This window comes from Belonocnema kinseyi, chromosome 5 (genome assembly GCF_010883055.1).
Source record: "Belonocnema kinseyi isolate 2016_QV_RU_SX_M_011 chromosome 5, B_treatae_v1, whole genome shotgun sequence".
Classification (NCBI taxonomy): domain Eukaryota; kingdom Metazoa; phylum Arthropoda; class Insecta; order Hymenoptera; family Cynipidae; genus Belonocnema; species Belonocnema kinseyi.
This window is the reverse complement of record NC_046661.1, coordinates 138,048,564-138,064,432: the sequence shown is the minus strand read 5'-3', so window position 1 is coordinate 138,064,432 and position 15,869 is coordinate 138,048,564. Positions and strand designations below refer to the sequence as shown.

The 15,869-nt window shown below is 22.4% G+C and overlaps 1 protein-coding gene across 3 annotated transcripts in view; it reads right to left on the bottom strand.

The window, feature by feature from the left end:
- LOC117172788 (branched-chain-amino-acid aminotransferase) overlaps positions 1 to 15,869 on the bottom strand; it is a 91,118-nt gene that overhangs the window by 63,363 nt on the left and 11,886 nt on the right. For 2 of the 3 annotated variants that reach the window (XM_033361002.1, XM_033361001.1), the window contains exons 2-4: positions 15,604 to 15,711; positions 15,318 to 15,527; positions 9,443 to 9,673 (exon numbers count right to left, since the gene is read on the bottom strand). In XM_033361002.1, coding sequence (XP_033216893.1) covers positions 9,443 to 9,673; positions 15,318 to 15,527; positions 15,604 to 15,711 — 549 coding nt within the window. Of the gene's footprint in view, positions 1 to 9,442; positions 9,674 to 15,317; positions 15,544 to 15,603; positions 15,712 to 15,869 lie in introns of those variants that run through there. The other variant, XM_033361003.1, reaches the window with a different exon arrangement.

Here is a 15,869-nt window from a genome sequence, read left to right as displayed (position 1 = left end):
ACAAATCTTCTCTGATGAGAATGTAATAATGAGTTCTAGTTTGCATAAATATTCGGCCTTGAAGATAACAATCTTAAATTTTGTTTTGAATTATCGAGAAACGGAAATTTTCGAGATTCCTAATAAAAAAAGTTAATCTCACTTGGTGAGAAGTGAAAACTTCGGAATGATAGAGTTGACTTGAATTTAGGTAAGATAAAAGTATCATGAATCATCAATGCAAAAGAAACATCACGCCATTATTTCTTATCACTTATCGGGATTGGGAAACGTTGTGATTATGCTCGCACAACATTGTGATGTCAATGATGCTGGTGACATAATGCAATTTTTAACTGATTAAATGAAAAAAGGCGAAACAAACAATGGATAGAGATTCGATGAATTCGAAAAGATCAAATTTAAATTAAAAATTAAAAAACAAGGATGGGCATCCCTTTTCCCAAATATTTGGTTTAAAATTCATATATTTTTTCGGAAATTCGTCTTTTTTATAGTCTGAAAATTCTTCTTGTTGATTAGAAATTAAATTAATCTGTTTAAGATTAACTTTTTTTGTAATTCATATTTTTAGGTTGAAAATTCATATATTTTGTTAAAAATCTACCTGTTTTTATAGAAAATTATTCTTCTGAAAACGTGAAAAGGGTGAAAAGGGAATGAGAAGAAGGGAAGTGAAAACAGATAAAGGGGAAGGGACAAAAAGTATATTGTTCATCAAGGGCGTAGGGAAGAATATGAAAAGGAAGAAGGTTAAGGGAATGGGGAAATGGTGAATGAGAAAAGGCGAAAAGGTAAAAAGGGAAAGGGAAAACGGTAAAGCGGAATGGGGAAACGGAAAGGGGAAAATAAAAAGGATGAAAGGAAGAAATGGGAAAAAGGTTGACCGGAACGAGGAAAGGATGAAAAGGAAAGAAATAAAAGGGGAAGGGGAAAGCGAAACAGTAAAAGGGAATGGAGAAAAGGAAAATGAAATACAAAAATGAAAAAACCGGAAAGGGTGAAAGGGAAAGGAGGAAGGAAAAGGCGGAAATGGGAAAAATAAAAAGGAAAGGCGAGAATAGCATGAAGGGAACGCAAAAATGAAGAAAGGGGAAAGGGGAAATTCTATAAAGGGATAAAGGAAAAGGTAAATGAGCGAACAGTGAAAAAGGTAAAGTGAAAAGGCGAAAGGAAATCGGTAAAAAGGGCTGGGAAAGGAAAATGGAAAGGGTAAGGGAAATCCTAAAGGTGAAATGGGAAAGGGTGAAAAGGGAAGTAGAAAACGAGAAAGGGGAAAGGACAAAAAGTATATTGTTATCAAGGGCGTAGGGAAGTCTATTTTGCTTCATATGAATTCCGCTCTCGCTTCGCTCGGGCGGCAAGTTTGCTTCTTTTGTTGTGAGATAAGAGAAAAATAAAAGAGGAAAGGGAAGAATATGAAAAGGAAGAAGTTTAAAGGGAATGGGGAAATGGAGAAAGAGAACAGGCGAAAAGGAGAAAAGGGAAAACGGTAAAGAGGAATGAGGAAAAGGAAAGGGGAAAATTAAAAAGGATGAAAATTGAAAGGGGAAAAGAAAAGGGGAATGGGGAAATGGATAAAGTGAAAAGGCGAAAAGGTGAAAAGGGAAAGGGAAAACGGTGAAGGGGATGGGGAAAAGGAAAAATGAAAATGGATGAAAATTGAAAGGGGAAAAGAAAAGGGGAAGGAAGAAATGGGAAAAAAGTTGAAGGGAACGAGGAATGGATGAAAAGGAAAGGGATAAAAGGGGAAGGGGAAAGCGAAACAGTAGAAGGGAATGGGGAATAGGAAATATAAAAATGAGAAACCTGAAAGGGTGAAAAGGGAAATAAGAAAGGAAAAGGCGGAAATGGGACAAATAAAAGGGAAAAGGCGAGAATAGGATAAAGGGAACGCAAAAATGAAAAAAGGGGAAAGAGGAAATTGTAGAAAGAGATAGAGGAAACGGTAAATGGGCAAACAGTGAAAAGGGGAAAGTGAAAAGGTGAAAGGAAAACGGTAAAAAGGTTTGGGAAAGGGGAGAGAAAAATGGAAAGGGGAAGGGAAATCGTAAAGAATCAACTTTTTTTTTGAAAGTTTATCTTTTTGATTTTAAAATTCACCTGCTTTAGCAGAAATTATATGTTTCTTGGATGAAAATGCATGAAAATTCAACAATTTAGTTTAAAAGTCATACTTTTTTGTTGCAAGTTCTACTGTTTAAATATAATATTTTGGGCCTGAAAAAAGAAATAAAATATTTTCTGGTTGAAAATTCGTTTTTTTTTATTAAATAGTAAATTATTTTTTCTAAGATTAACTTTTTTTTATTAAAAAATTCATTTCTTTCGGTAGAAATTTATTCCCTTTTAGTTAAAATGCAACTTTTAAGTTAAAATTTTATATATTTTGTTGAAAATTTATATATTTTTATAGACAATTATTCCTCTTTTTAGAAATTTGTACTATTTTGTTGAAAATGAACTTCTTCCACGAAAATTCATATATTAACGAGTCGAAAATTCAACTGTTTCGTCGAAAAATCAACTTTTTGGTTGAAAATTCTTCTTTTGTTAAACAATTAATCTTCTGGTTTAAAACTTCGTCTTTTTGGTTTGAAAGTCTAACTATTTTCTTATAAAATTCACTTTTTTCTTCAAAATTTCAATTTTCGGGTTGAAAATTAAATTGCTTTTTTTACCACTCGTCCTTTTTAAGTAAAAAATTTTTTAATGGCCTAAAACTTTCTCGTATTTGATAGAAAATTCATCTTTTTGGGTTAAAAATACAACTATTTGATTAAGAATTAACTTTTTCTCGAAAATTCGTGTTTTCGGATTGAAAATTAAACTATTTAGGTAGAAAATTAATCTTCTTGTTTAAAAATTCGTCTTTTTGGGTTGAAAATTTAATTCCTTTGTTGAAAATTCGTCTTTTTGATTCAAAACTTCATTTCTTTCGGTAGACATTTATTCCTTTTTGGTTAAAATGCAACTTTTTAGTTGAAATTTCATATATTTGGTTGAAAATTTTCCTATTTTTATAGAAAATTCTTCTTCTTTTTAAAAAATTTAACTCTATCGTTGAAAATCAATTAATTTTTTTAGTAAATTCATTTATTTGCGTATTAAAAATTCAACTTTTGTGTTAAAAATTCATCATTCTGGGTTGAAAATTCAAATTTTAGATTAAAAATTAAATTTTCTCTTAAAAATTCATATTTGCGGGTTAAAAGTTCAACTCTTTTGTTGAAAATTCGTCGTTTCAAGTTAAAGCTTCAAATATTTTCGTAAAAAATTAAACTATACAATTAAAAACTAACTTTTTTTCTACAAAATTCTTATTTTCGGGTATAAAATTAACTTTTTTCCGTGAAAATTTGTCTTCGTGGGTTAAAAATTTTAATATTTTTATAGAAAATTCAACTATTTAATTAAAAATTAAATTTTTCGCTAAAAATTCCTATTTTTGAGTTGAAAATTCGTCGCTTTGGGTTGGAAATTCAGCTTTTCCGTAAAAAAATCAACTATTTGTTTAAAATTTGATTTTTTCCTTAAAAATTCATTTTTTTACGATAAAATTCAAGTACTCGGTTAAGAAATAACTTTTTTTTATTCAAAATTACCTTCTTTCGTGAAAATTCGTCTTTTGGGTTTAAAAATTCAACTGTTTCGCTGTAAATTCATGCCTGTTAGTATAAAATTCTTTTTTTTTCTTGAAAATTCTTCTTTTTCGTAGAAAATTCAAGTAGTTGGTTGAAAATTAATTTTTTCGAGTTAAAAAATGTAACAGCTTTGTTAAAAATTTGATCTTTTTGGGTTGAAAATTTAACTATTTTGATAGAAAATTTAATTATTCAAGTTAAAAATTAACTTTTTCTTAAGAACTTGAATTATTTAAGTTAACAATGAATTTTGCTTGGAAATTACCCTTTTTGGGTTAAAAATTCAACGATTTGGTTGAAAATTTGTGTTTTTGCTAGAAAAAACAATATTTTGTTCTAAAAATTCGTCTTTTTGGTTTGAAAATTTAAGACTTTTCTTAGAAAATTTAACTATTTGAATAGAAAATTCATCTTTTTTTTTTAAAATGAACTTTTTCTTGGAAACTCAACTTTTTGGGTTGCAAATTCAATAATTTTATTAGGAAATCAACTATTTAGTTTAAAATTCATCTTTTTGGTAGAAAATTAACAATTAAATTGATTTGAAACTTAAAATCTTTGGTATAAATTCGGTTGAAAATTAATTTTTGTCTACAATAATTCATATTTTTGTATGAAAATCTAAGAATTTTCGTGAAAATTCGTATTTTTTGAGTTGTAAATTTAATTTTATGAGTTAAAAATTACCATTTTCTTAGAAAATTCAGTTATCTTAGCTAAAAATTAACTTTTTTCTTGAAAATTCAACTTTTTGTATTGAAAATTCAACTGTTTGCTTAGAGATTCGTCTTTTTGGTTTGAAAATTCAACTATTTTTTGAAAAATTCGTCTTTTTAGGTTTAAAACTCAACTATTTTCTTTAAAAAATTCGACTACTTGTTTGAAAATTAACTTTTTTCTTGAAAATTTATATTTTTGGGTTGAAAATGTAACTCTTTAGTTGAAAATTTTCCTTTTTGGGTTAAAAATTCAACTATTTGTTTGATAAATAACTTTTTTTTTTAATTTATATTTTTCGGTTGAGAATAAATTTTTTAAATAATTTTTTTTAATAACCAAACGATAAATTGCTTAATATTAAGACACATTTGACTGTTTATTTAAAATCAGTAATTAGAAAAAATAAATTCCAAACTAAAAAAAACTTTGAACGTTACAGTTTTAATTGTTCTATTTATAAACTTTTAATTTTGTGAGTAAAATTGTTGAATTTTGTGGTATAAATAAATATTTAACATCCATTATTTCTTTAAAAAAATATGAATTAATGTAAATTTTGAAATTATTATATAATATAATATATAATAAAAATGATATAATTATTATTTTTTAAGAATTGTAAAAAGCTTCAAAAGAACAAAAACAATTTTTTTAAGTTTCATAGGAAAATTAAAAATTATTTTTTATTTTTTTAAATAAATTGTAAGAGAATATTTAAAGCAATTTTCAAAATTGTCAAAAATGTATCTGGAATCTTTTAGGGAAATTTTTTTTATTTCGCAGTATTTAAACAAATTTTCTAGGAAATATTTTAGGAAAAATTTAAATAAAAAAAATGTTTAGAAGTTCTGAAAAAATATTAGAAATAATTTAAAATTTGAAAAAATCTAAAACAATATATAGATTTTGCAAGATTTGGAAGCATTTTAAGGACTTTTAAACTATTTTAAATGAAAATAATTTAACATGTAATTTAAAAAGTGCTCAGTTTATAAAAAAATTTAATCACTACATTTTTTAAATTAATCTTCTTAGTTAAAAATGTATCTTCTTGGTTGAAAATTATTTCTTTTTTTTTTGTTTTGTTAAATTTGACTTTTTTATTTCAAATTAAAATCTTTTTTGGTTAAAATATCAATCACTACATTTTTCTTTCAGAATTTATCTTTTTTGTAATGAAAATTTTATTACTTGGTTAAAAATTAAGCTCTTCCGTTAAAAATTAATTTTCTTTAGATGAAAACTGATCATTTTTATTGAAAATTCAAATCTTGTTTCCAAAGCTTTTTAAGAATTTTGATAGCTTAGTTTTTTTGTTGAGATTCTTGGAAAGTATGTAAAACATTTTTTATTTAAAAAAAATATTTTTTGAAGAAAATTTTCAAAAATTTAAAAGATTTCTAAGAATGTTAAAAAAGATGTACAATATTTCAAGTAAGCATTTTAATTATGAAATTTTCGAAATTTTTAACAAAATTCTGAATTTCAAAATAGTTCTTTTAATTTTTCAGTTATAAAAGATGTTCAAAAACAATTTAAATATGAACTGTTTTTGACTTGAAAGTAAAATCTTTTTGGTTGAAATATCAATTTTAGAATATTTTAAATAAATTCGAAAGGTTTCAAGATAATAAAGATTCTTTACATTCCTATAAAACTAATAAAAGATTTTTTATTAACAAAAAAATAATGTTTGAAGAAATTTGCAAAAAATTTAGAAGATTTCTAGAATTTTTGAAAAAGATCTAGAAGATTAGAAGGAAAATTTTTATTTCTGAAAGATTTTTCAAAAATGGTATAAAAAATTCGAATCGTTTTCAAAGGTACTTAGAAATTTTGAAAAATTTTCCAACGTTATAAAAAATTTGAAAATATTTTAAAGATCCTAAAACATAATCTAGATTTTTGAAGATTTCGACATGAAATTTGGAAACTTTCAAAGGATTTTTAAGTCTTGCGCGATAACAAAAAATTCTTAGTATTACAGGGAAAATTTTTGATGATTTTGTATGCAGAAAAAATCATTTGAAGAGAATTTTTTAAACATTTTTAAACATTTATCGAAATTTGAAAAAAAATCTTGATTTCGACGAAATTCTTTCAATTTTTTAGACATAAAAACATTCAAAAATATTTAAAAATTTGAATTTTGAGAAGATTAAAAAAGAATTTAAAATTTGAAAAGACACAAAAAAATTTTAAGCACAATATAGATTTTTCAAGATGTTTAATACTAATTTTAGAATATTTTAAATAAACTTGAAAACTATTACGATAATAAAATTTTTTTGAGATTCCTGGAAAATTTGTAAATGATTTTTTATGTTAAAAAATAGTTGCTCAAGAAAATTTGAAAAAGTTAAATTAAATTAAATAAAAAGATTTCTAAAAATTTTGAAAAATATCTGGAAGATTTTTCAACTAAATGTTATGAAAAATTCAAATAATTAAAGCAGTTAGAAATTCTTAAAATTTCAGCGAAATTTTTTTATGCGTTTTGTATGCAGAAAAAATCATCTGTAGAGAATATTCAAAACATTTTAAAACATTTTTCGAAATTTGAGAAAAAAAAAAGAATCTTGATTTGGAGGAAGTTCTTTTAACTTTTAAAACATAAAAAAATTAAAAAACAATTTAAAAATTGAAAAGATTTAAACAAATTTTAAGCAAAATATAGATTTTTCCAGATGTTTAATAATAATTTTAGAATACATAATTATATATAAATAATCATTTTTAAAGCAGTTTGAAATTTTGAAAAATTTTCGAATTTAATTTAAAATTTGAAAATATTTCAAAGAACCTAAAATATAATCTAGATTTTTGAAGATTTCGACATTAAATTTTGAAACTTTCTAAATATTTTTAAGACTTTCGAGATAACAAAGATTCTTAATATTTCAGGGAAAATTTTTTATGCGTTTTGCATGCAGAAAAAATCATCTGTAGAGAATATTTGAAAGATTTTAAAACATTTTTCGGAATTTGAAAAAAAAAGAATCTTGATTCCGAGGAATTTCTTTTAACTTTTCAGACATAAAAAAATTTTAAAAACAATTTAAAATGTGAATTTTCAGAAGATTCAAAAACAATTTAAAATTTAAAAAGATTTAAAAAATGTTAAGCAAATTTAGATTTTTCAAGATGTTTAATAATAATTTTAGAATATTTTTAATAAATTTGAAAGATTTCATGATAACAAATTTTTTTGAGATTTCTGGAAAATTTGTAGATGATTTTTTATTACAAAAATAGTTGTTCAAGAAAATTTGAAAAAATTTAAAAGATTTCTAAAAATTTCTGAAAAGATCTGGAAGATTTCAAGAAAAATTTTTAATTCTGGAAGATTTTTCAAAAATTTGATGAAAAATTCGAATTATTTTCAAAGTTAGAAATTTTGAAAATTTCAAAAGATTTCCAAAATTGTCCAGAAATCTGGATTTCGAGAAGTTCTTTTAATTTTTTATACAAAAAATAAATTAAAAAATAATGAAAAATTTAAACATATTTTAAGAAATTTAACAAAATGTACATTTTGTTGATAACTAATTTATTTTGAATTTGGATTAAAATATTATCTTGAAATTTGTCTTTTTAATGAATTAAACTGTTTTTGAGTTAAAATTAAAATATATATGGTTGAAATATCCACAATTATATTTTTTCGTTGGTAAATGGTTTTTTAATAAAAAAATAGTTTTTAAAGAAATTTTCAAAAAATTTGAAAAGATTTCTATAATTTTTGAAAAAGATCTGAAAGATTTGAAGGAAAATTTTTATTTCTGAAAGATTTTTTAAAAATTGTATGCCAAATTCGAATCGTTTTCAAAGGCAATAAGAAATTTTGAGAAATTTCAAACATAATTTAAATTTTGAAAATATTTCAAAGATCGTGAAATATAATCTATAGATTTTTAAAGATTTCGAAATAAAATTTTGAAGCTTTGTAAAGATTATTAAGTCTTTCAAAATAACAAAAAATTCTTAATAATTCAGGGAAATTTTATTAAGATTTTGTATCCAGAAAAGATCATTTGAAGAGAATATTTAAAACAGTTAAAATTTTTTTCGAAATTTGGAAGAAAAAGAATCTTGATTTCGAGGAAGTTCTTTCCATTTTTAGAAATAAAAAATTCAAAAATATTTAAAATTTGAATTTTGAAAAGATTAAAAAGGAATTTGAAATTTGAAAAGATTTGAACAAATTTTGAGCAAAATATCGATTTTTTTAGACTTTTAACAATAATTTTCGAATATTTTTAACAAAATTTGAAAGTTTTTATGCTAATAAATTTTGTTGAGATTCCTGAAAAATTTGTAAATGATTTTTTTATGACAGAAAATGTTTTTGAAGAATAGTTTAAAAGTTTTCTTGAAATTAAAAAAAAATCTCGAAGATTTTAAGAATCCAGCAAAAATTATTTAAAATAAATATTGAAAACATTTTTTTAAATTTTCGAAATAAAAAAAAAACTAGATTACGAGATAGTTCCTTTAATTTTCCAGACATAAAATAAATTCAAAAAATTTCAGATTGGAAAATATTTAAAAAAAAATTGTTAACAAAATTTAAATTTATTTGAAAATTAATCTGTTTTTGCGTCTTTTTTATGAATTAAACTGTTTTTGTCGTGAAATAAAAATCTTTTTCGGTTAAAATATCAACTGATAAATTTTTTTTTCAAGAACATTATTTGTTTGTTTGAAAATTCAACTGCTGTACTAAAAATGTATTTTTTTGGTTCAAGAGTCATTATTTTAGTTAAAAATGTATATATTTATTGGAAAATTTAATTATTTTGTTGAAAATTATTATTTTTTTTTAATTAATCTGCTTGGTTGAAAATACATCTTTTTGCTTGAAAAACAATGTGTTTTTATTGGGGATTCAACTATTTTGTTAAATAATAATTGTCTTTTTTTGTGAAAAATTAAACTTCGTGGTAGAAAATTAATTTATTTGGTTAAATATTCAACTTTTGGGTTTAAAATCACCTTTTTTTATTGAAAATTTCTATTTTTGAATTAAGAAATAAAACTATATAATTTATAATTAATAATTTATAACAAAAACTTACATCGATGCCTATTAAAGTTGGTCTTATGTAGAGACTAGAAGCTTCTGAGTGAGGGACCCATTCCTGATCTATGCCAATCAATCTGTTAATACATTTGATTAATTCAATGCCATTAAAAGTTGGAAGACCCGACCTCATCGCTGAAGTATTCATCCTGTCCATATTCATTTCGGGCCTGAAAATTCTAATTTTTCCATCCACTCCTCGATAGGCTTTCATTCCCTCGAATAGCTGGAAATTTATTTATAACTAATGTCATTTGGAAAATTAAAAAAAAATTTCCAATAGAAAATTAACGTTATTTTCTAAAACAAATTTCCAATTTTCTACCTCAATAATTTTAAAGTATTAAAAATGAACTTCGCTTTGAATAAATTTTTTTTAATTTTAAAAGATTTCAAAACATTTTTGAAAAGTTCTGGAAGATTTTAAGAAAAATTAAGTATTGACGATGAACAATGTTTATTTAAAATATTATTCTTTCTCCATAAATAAGAATATTTTTATTATTATCTTTTGAATTTGAAAATTCTTTTTTAAAAATAGTCTTTGAAGAAAATTTCCAAAGATTTCTAGAAATTTTGTAAAAGATCTGGAAGATTTTAAGGATAATTTTTAATTTTGAATGGCTTTTTAAAAATCTTAGGAAAAATTCTAATCTTTTTCGAGGGAAATTAGAAATTTTTGTAAAATTTTCGAATGTAAGATTAAACTTTATTTTGTAATTAAAATTTCCACTCTTCTGACTCAATATTTGAAAAGTATTAGCAAGGAACAAGTTTTATTTAAACTATTATTCTTTAGTCTACAAGTTATTAAACTTTTTATCACATCCTTTGGATTTCAAAATTCTTTTTAAAAAATTGTCTTTGAAGAAAATTTTCAAAAATTTCAATAGAATTCTAAATATTTAGAAAAAGATCTGGAAGATTTGTGGGAATATTTTTAATTCTGAAAGATTTTTAAACAAATTTAGGAGAAATTCGAAGCTTTTTGGAAGGCAGTTAGAAATTTTGGTAAAATTTTCGAATGTAAAATTAAACTTCATTTTGTAAGTAAAATTTCCAGTCTTCTAACTCAATATTTTAATAGTATTAACAATAAACAAGGTTTTTTAAAACTATTATTCTTCAATCTACAAATTATTAAACTTTTTATTATCATCTTTTTGATTTGAAAATGCTTTTTAAAAAATGGTCTTAGAAGACAATTTTCAAAAATTTCAAAAGATTTCTACAATTTTTCAAAAAGATCTGGAAGATTTTAAGGAAAATTTTCAATTCTGAAAGATATTTAAAAAGTTTTAGGAAAAATTCAAATCATTTTCGAAAACAGTTAGAAATTTTGGTAAAATCTTCGAATGTAAGATTACACTTTATTTTTTGAGCAAAATTTTCGTCGTGTAACTCAATATTTTAAAAGTATTAACATTAAACAATGTTTATTTAAAAGAGTATTCTTTAGTTTTTAAATTATGAAAATTTTTATTATCATCTTTTCGATTTAAAAATTCTTTTAAAAATATAGTCTGAAGAAAATTCAAAAAGATTTCTACATATTTTGAAAAAGATCCGGAAGATTTTAAGGATAATTTTATATTTTAAATGTCCTTTTAAAATTTGTATGGAAAATTCTAATCATTTTCGAAGGCAATTCAAAATTTCTGTAAAATTTTTGAATATAAAATTAAACTTGATTTTTTAAACAAAATTTTCAGTCTTCTAACTTAATATTTTAAAAGTATTAACAATGAACAATGTTTATTTAAAATCTTATTCTTGATTTTATAAATTATTATACTTTTCATTACCATTTCTTTTATTTAAGAAATTCTTTAAAAAAACAGTCTTTGAAGACAATTTCCCAAAATTTTAAAACGTTTTTAAACATTTTGAAATAGATCTGGAAGATTTTTTGAAAATTTTTTTATTCTGAAACATTTAAAAACAAATTTAGCAAAAATTCTAATCGTTTTGGCAGGCAGTTAGAAATTTTGAAAAATTTTCCAACGCAAAATAAAACTTTATATACTTTATTTATATAATATTTAAAAGAGTTAAAAATGAACAATGTTTATTTAAATTATTATTCTTTAATCTATAAATTATTGACCATTTTACTATCATCTTTTTGATTTGAAAATTCTTTTAAAACAATAGTCTTTAAAGAAGATTTCCAAAAATTTCAAAAGATTTCTAAATATTTTGAAAAAGATCTAGAATATTTTAAGAAAAATTTTCAATTCTGAAAGATTTTTCAAAAATTCTAGGAAAAAATCGAATCATTTACGAAACCAATTACAAAATTTTCAACATTTTCAAATGTTAAACTAAACTTTATTTTCTAAGCAAAATGTACAGTCTTCTAACTCAATATTTTGAAGTTATTAACAATGAAAAATGTTTATTTAAACTATTATTCTTTAGTCTATGAATTATTAACCTTTTTATTATCGTCTTTTTTATTTAAAAATTCTTTTTAAAAAAATAGTATTTGAAAACATTTTTAAAAAGATTTCTACAGATTTTGAAAAAGGTTTCTGGAAGATTTTAATGAAAATTTTTAATTCTGAAAGATTTTTCAAAAATGTTCGAAAAATTTTTCAAATGACAAATTTTTATTTTGAAGCAAAATGTCCAGTCTTCTAACTCAATATTTTAAAGGTATTAACAATGAAAAATGTTTATTTAAACTATTAATCTTTAGTCTGCAAATTATGGAAATTTGAATTATTCGTATTGTTTTGTTGAATTCAGCGGTTATTTTATTTCAAATTAAAATTTTTTTTTTGTAGAAAAGATATATTTTTTCCAAAAAATGTAATAGTTTAATATTTAGTTAAAATAATAGTTTTGAAAAAAAGTCGCTGGCAACAAGTTTTTTAAAAACAAAATCAAAAAATTTTCAAATATTTTAAAAGAAAACGGATAATATTCTATGAAAAAAGACAAATTTGCAAAAAAATAAATTAATTTTCTGCCACATAGTTGAATTTTTAACTAAAAACGATACATTTTTAACCAAAAATAAAATTTTTCTATTTTCAGTTAAAAAATAATTTTGAAGCAAAAAAAAGGAACCGGTAAATTTTCAACCACTTTTAAACAAAAAGAAAAATATTCTACCAAAAAATAAGAGTTTTTAACAAAATACAATAAGTTTCAAAATGAAAATAAATAAACAAACAATCAAAAAGATCAATTTTGAAAAAAGAATAATAATTTTTCGATGAAAAAAACGCTTTTTAACTCAAAATCTTAACATATAGTTAAGTTTTTAGGTTTAAGAATTAATTATTACGCCCCCGAAAATATAATTTTTATCAAAACAGTTAAATTTTAACAAATAGTTCAATTACTAACTAAAAAATATAAATTTTGAAGCCAAAGGAAAATGAATTTGCAACAAAGAAAATGTTAAATTTTCAGACAAACAAATAATTTTTCAACCAAAAAGGCGAACATTTAACCAAAAAGATTGACTTTTAAAGAAAAAAGACAAATGTTTCTACAAAATGGTTTATTTCACAACAAAAAAGATAAATTTTCAACCAAAAATCGAAACATTGAATTTTCAATTCAATAATTTTCAACCTAAAAGATGAATTTTCAACTAAAAAAAAAAAGAAATATACATTTTTAAACTGAAAATTCTAGTACATACTTGAGTTTTCAGTTTAAAACATTAATTTCTTGTAGAAAGAAAAATACAAATTTTCAACCATAGAAATTAGTTTTTAACCAAAATAAATCAATATTCGTACAAGATGGATAATTTTCTATAAAAAAAAGATGAATTTTCAAGCAAAAGAAAATTGAATTAAAAAAAACTGTTACATTTTCAACCAAAGAAATGATTTTTCTAACAAAAAAAAAAAAAAAATTTTAACCAAATGGTTGATTTTTCACTTAATAATATCAAATTCCAAAAAAGCGGAATTGTTAAATTTTAATTTAAATAATTTTCAAAAAGAAAAACTAATTTTCATCAAAATAATTTAATATCGAAAAATAATTTTCTTTTAACTCGACCTTTTAGTTAAAAATTCGTCTTTCTTTCTTGAAAATTAACTTTTTTTGAAAATGAAACAGCCTTAAAAAAATTCGTATTTCTGGCTGGAAAATTAGATTATTTTGTTAAATATTCAACTATTTTGATGAATAATTATCTCTTTTGATTTAGCGTTCAACTATGAGATTGTAAATAAAACTTGTTGGTTGAAAATTATTTTTCTTTTTAAAAAATCAATCATTCAGTTGAAAATTCTTTTTTGAAAATTAAATTTTTTAAACAAATATTTAACTTTTACATTTTATGTTAAAAATTGATTTTTTGTTGTTCAAAAATTCAATTATTTGGATAAAAATTTATTAAATTTATTTAAAATTTCTTTTTTTAATCGAAAATTGTTCTTAGTTGACAATTTAACTAATCGATTAAAAATGTATGAAATTTGTTGAAAATAATTAAATTTTTTAACTGTAAATTTAATAATTAAATTTAAAATTTAACTGTTTTGTTAAAAATTATTACTTTTTTTTTAACTCATATTTTCGTAGTTATTATTTTCGTTGAAAATAGATTTATATATTTAACTATTGAATTTTCTGTTGAAAAATTAACTTTTTTAGTTAAAAATTTCTATACTTTGTAGGAAATTCGCCGTTTTGACAAAAATAATGTTGAAAATTCTTTTTATTTTTGTTAAAAACTAATTTTTTTAACTGTAAATTTAACAATTTGATTTAAATTTAACTGTTTGGTTGAAATTTTTTTTTATTCAAGAATCTGGATAAACATGTATTTATTTTATTAAAGATTCGTTTTGTAGTAAAAAATTTATTTTCTTAGTTGAAAATTCAACTATTCGGTTCCAAATTTATGATATTTGATCAAAATTTCACTTTTTAAATAAAAAAGCAATTTCTTGTTTGAAAATTCATGTTTCTGGTAGAAAATTACAAAAAAACGATTGTTGAAAATTTTTTTGTTGTTGTTGAAAATTAAATTTTTAAAATAAATATTTAATTATTTTATTTTTTGTTAAAAATTTATCTTTTTTGTTTGAAAATTCGAATATTTGGATAAAAATGTATCTTTTTGAGTTGAAAATTCAACTATTCGATTCAAAATTTATGAAATTTGTTGAAAATTACACTTTTTAAATAGAAAAGCAATTTCCCTGTTTGAAAATTTCGTATTTTTGGTAGAAAATTAATCTTTTTGATTGATAATCCATCTTTTAGGTTGAAAATTTATGTATTTCTTTTTAAATTCATCATTTTTCTCATTCTTTTTTGTTGTTGTAGAAAATCAATTTTTTTGGTGAAAATGTTTTTCAACTATTTGTTGAAAATTCTTCTTTTCTGTTTTTTGAAAATTATTTTTTTTTAAACTGTGAATTACAAAATTTAATTTGAAATTTAACTGTTTGAAAATGATTTTTTTTAATTCATGTTTTTCGTGCTTTTTTTTCGTTGAAAATAGATTTTTGTATAAATTTCCAACCAAACAAATCATTTTTCAACCAAAAAGATGAATTTTTAAACAAAAATATAAATTTTCAACCAAATGGTTAATTTTGCACTAAAAAAAGATAAATATTCAATAAAAAATGGAATAAATAAATTTATTTATTTTTAGTTGAAGACACATTTTTATAGATAAAAATGTAACAATTTTGTTGAAAATTCGTTTTTTTTCTTACTTTAAAATTGAGCTATTTGAAAATAAATCTTTTTTGTTAGTAAAAAAATAGTTAAATATTCATCAAAACAGTCGAATTTTTGCCAGTTTAAATTTCACGTAAGATATGATTTTGATCGCGTAATTTAGATTTCTAATTTAAAGAAATTTTAAATTCAAAATCGCTCACCTCGACAGCATAATGTAAAACTTTGGCCGCCGGATGGAGGACCAAATTCTCCAGGGGCGTGATTTCCGGCATTTGCCAACCACCTAAGGCCTCATAATAAAAAATTTTGAGCATATGGTCAGTGAAAAACTTTCCAAAGGAAAGTTCACTGACATTTGGTTTTGGTTGGAGTTGATCAGGAGCCGCAAGACGAACTGCAATATCTGAATACTGCAATTCAAAAAATCTATGCTTAGACCATTAGTATGAATTCGATTTCTAAACAATTTATTTGTTTAAAAAATACCTTAAATGATCGATCTGGCTGAATCGCCTCCTTGTCTCTGATTTTTAGTGAAGAACTCCATCGAACATTCGGTTCGAGTTGATTGAGTAATCCTCCGAAGGAGAGAATCTATTAATTGAATAATAAATAATAATAAAATATTCTTGAAGGAATTTCTGAAATTAATTATTCACAAAAAATAGTCTTGCCGAAAGAATTAATTTTCGAACTTTTAAACATCAGTTAAATCTGATAAATCTATGACTTCAAATCTATGATTTTAAATC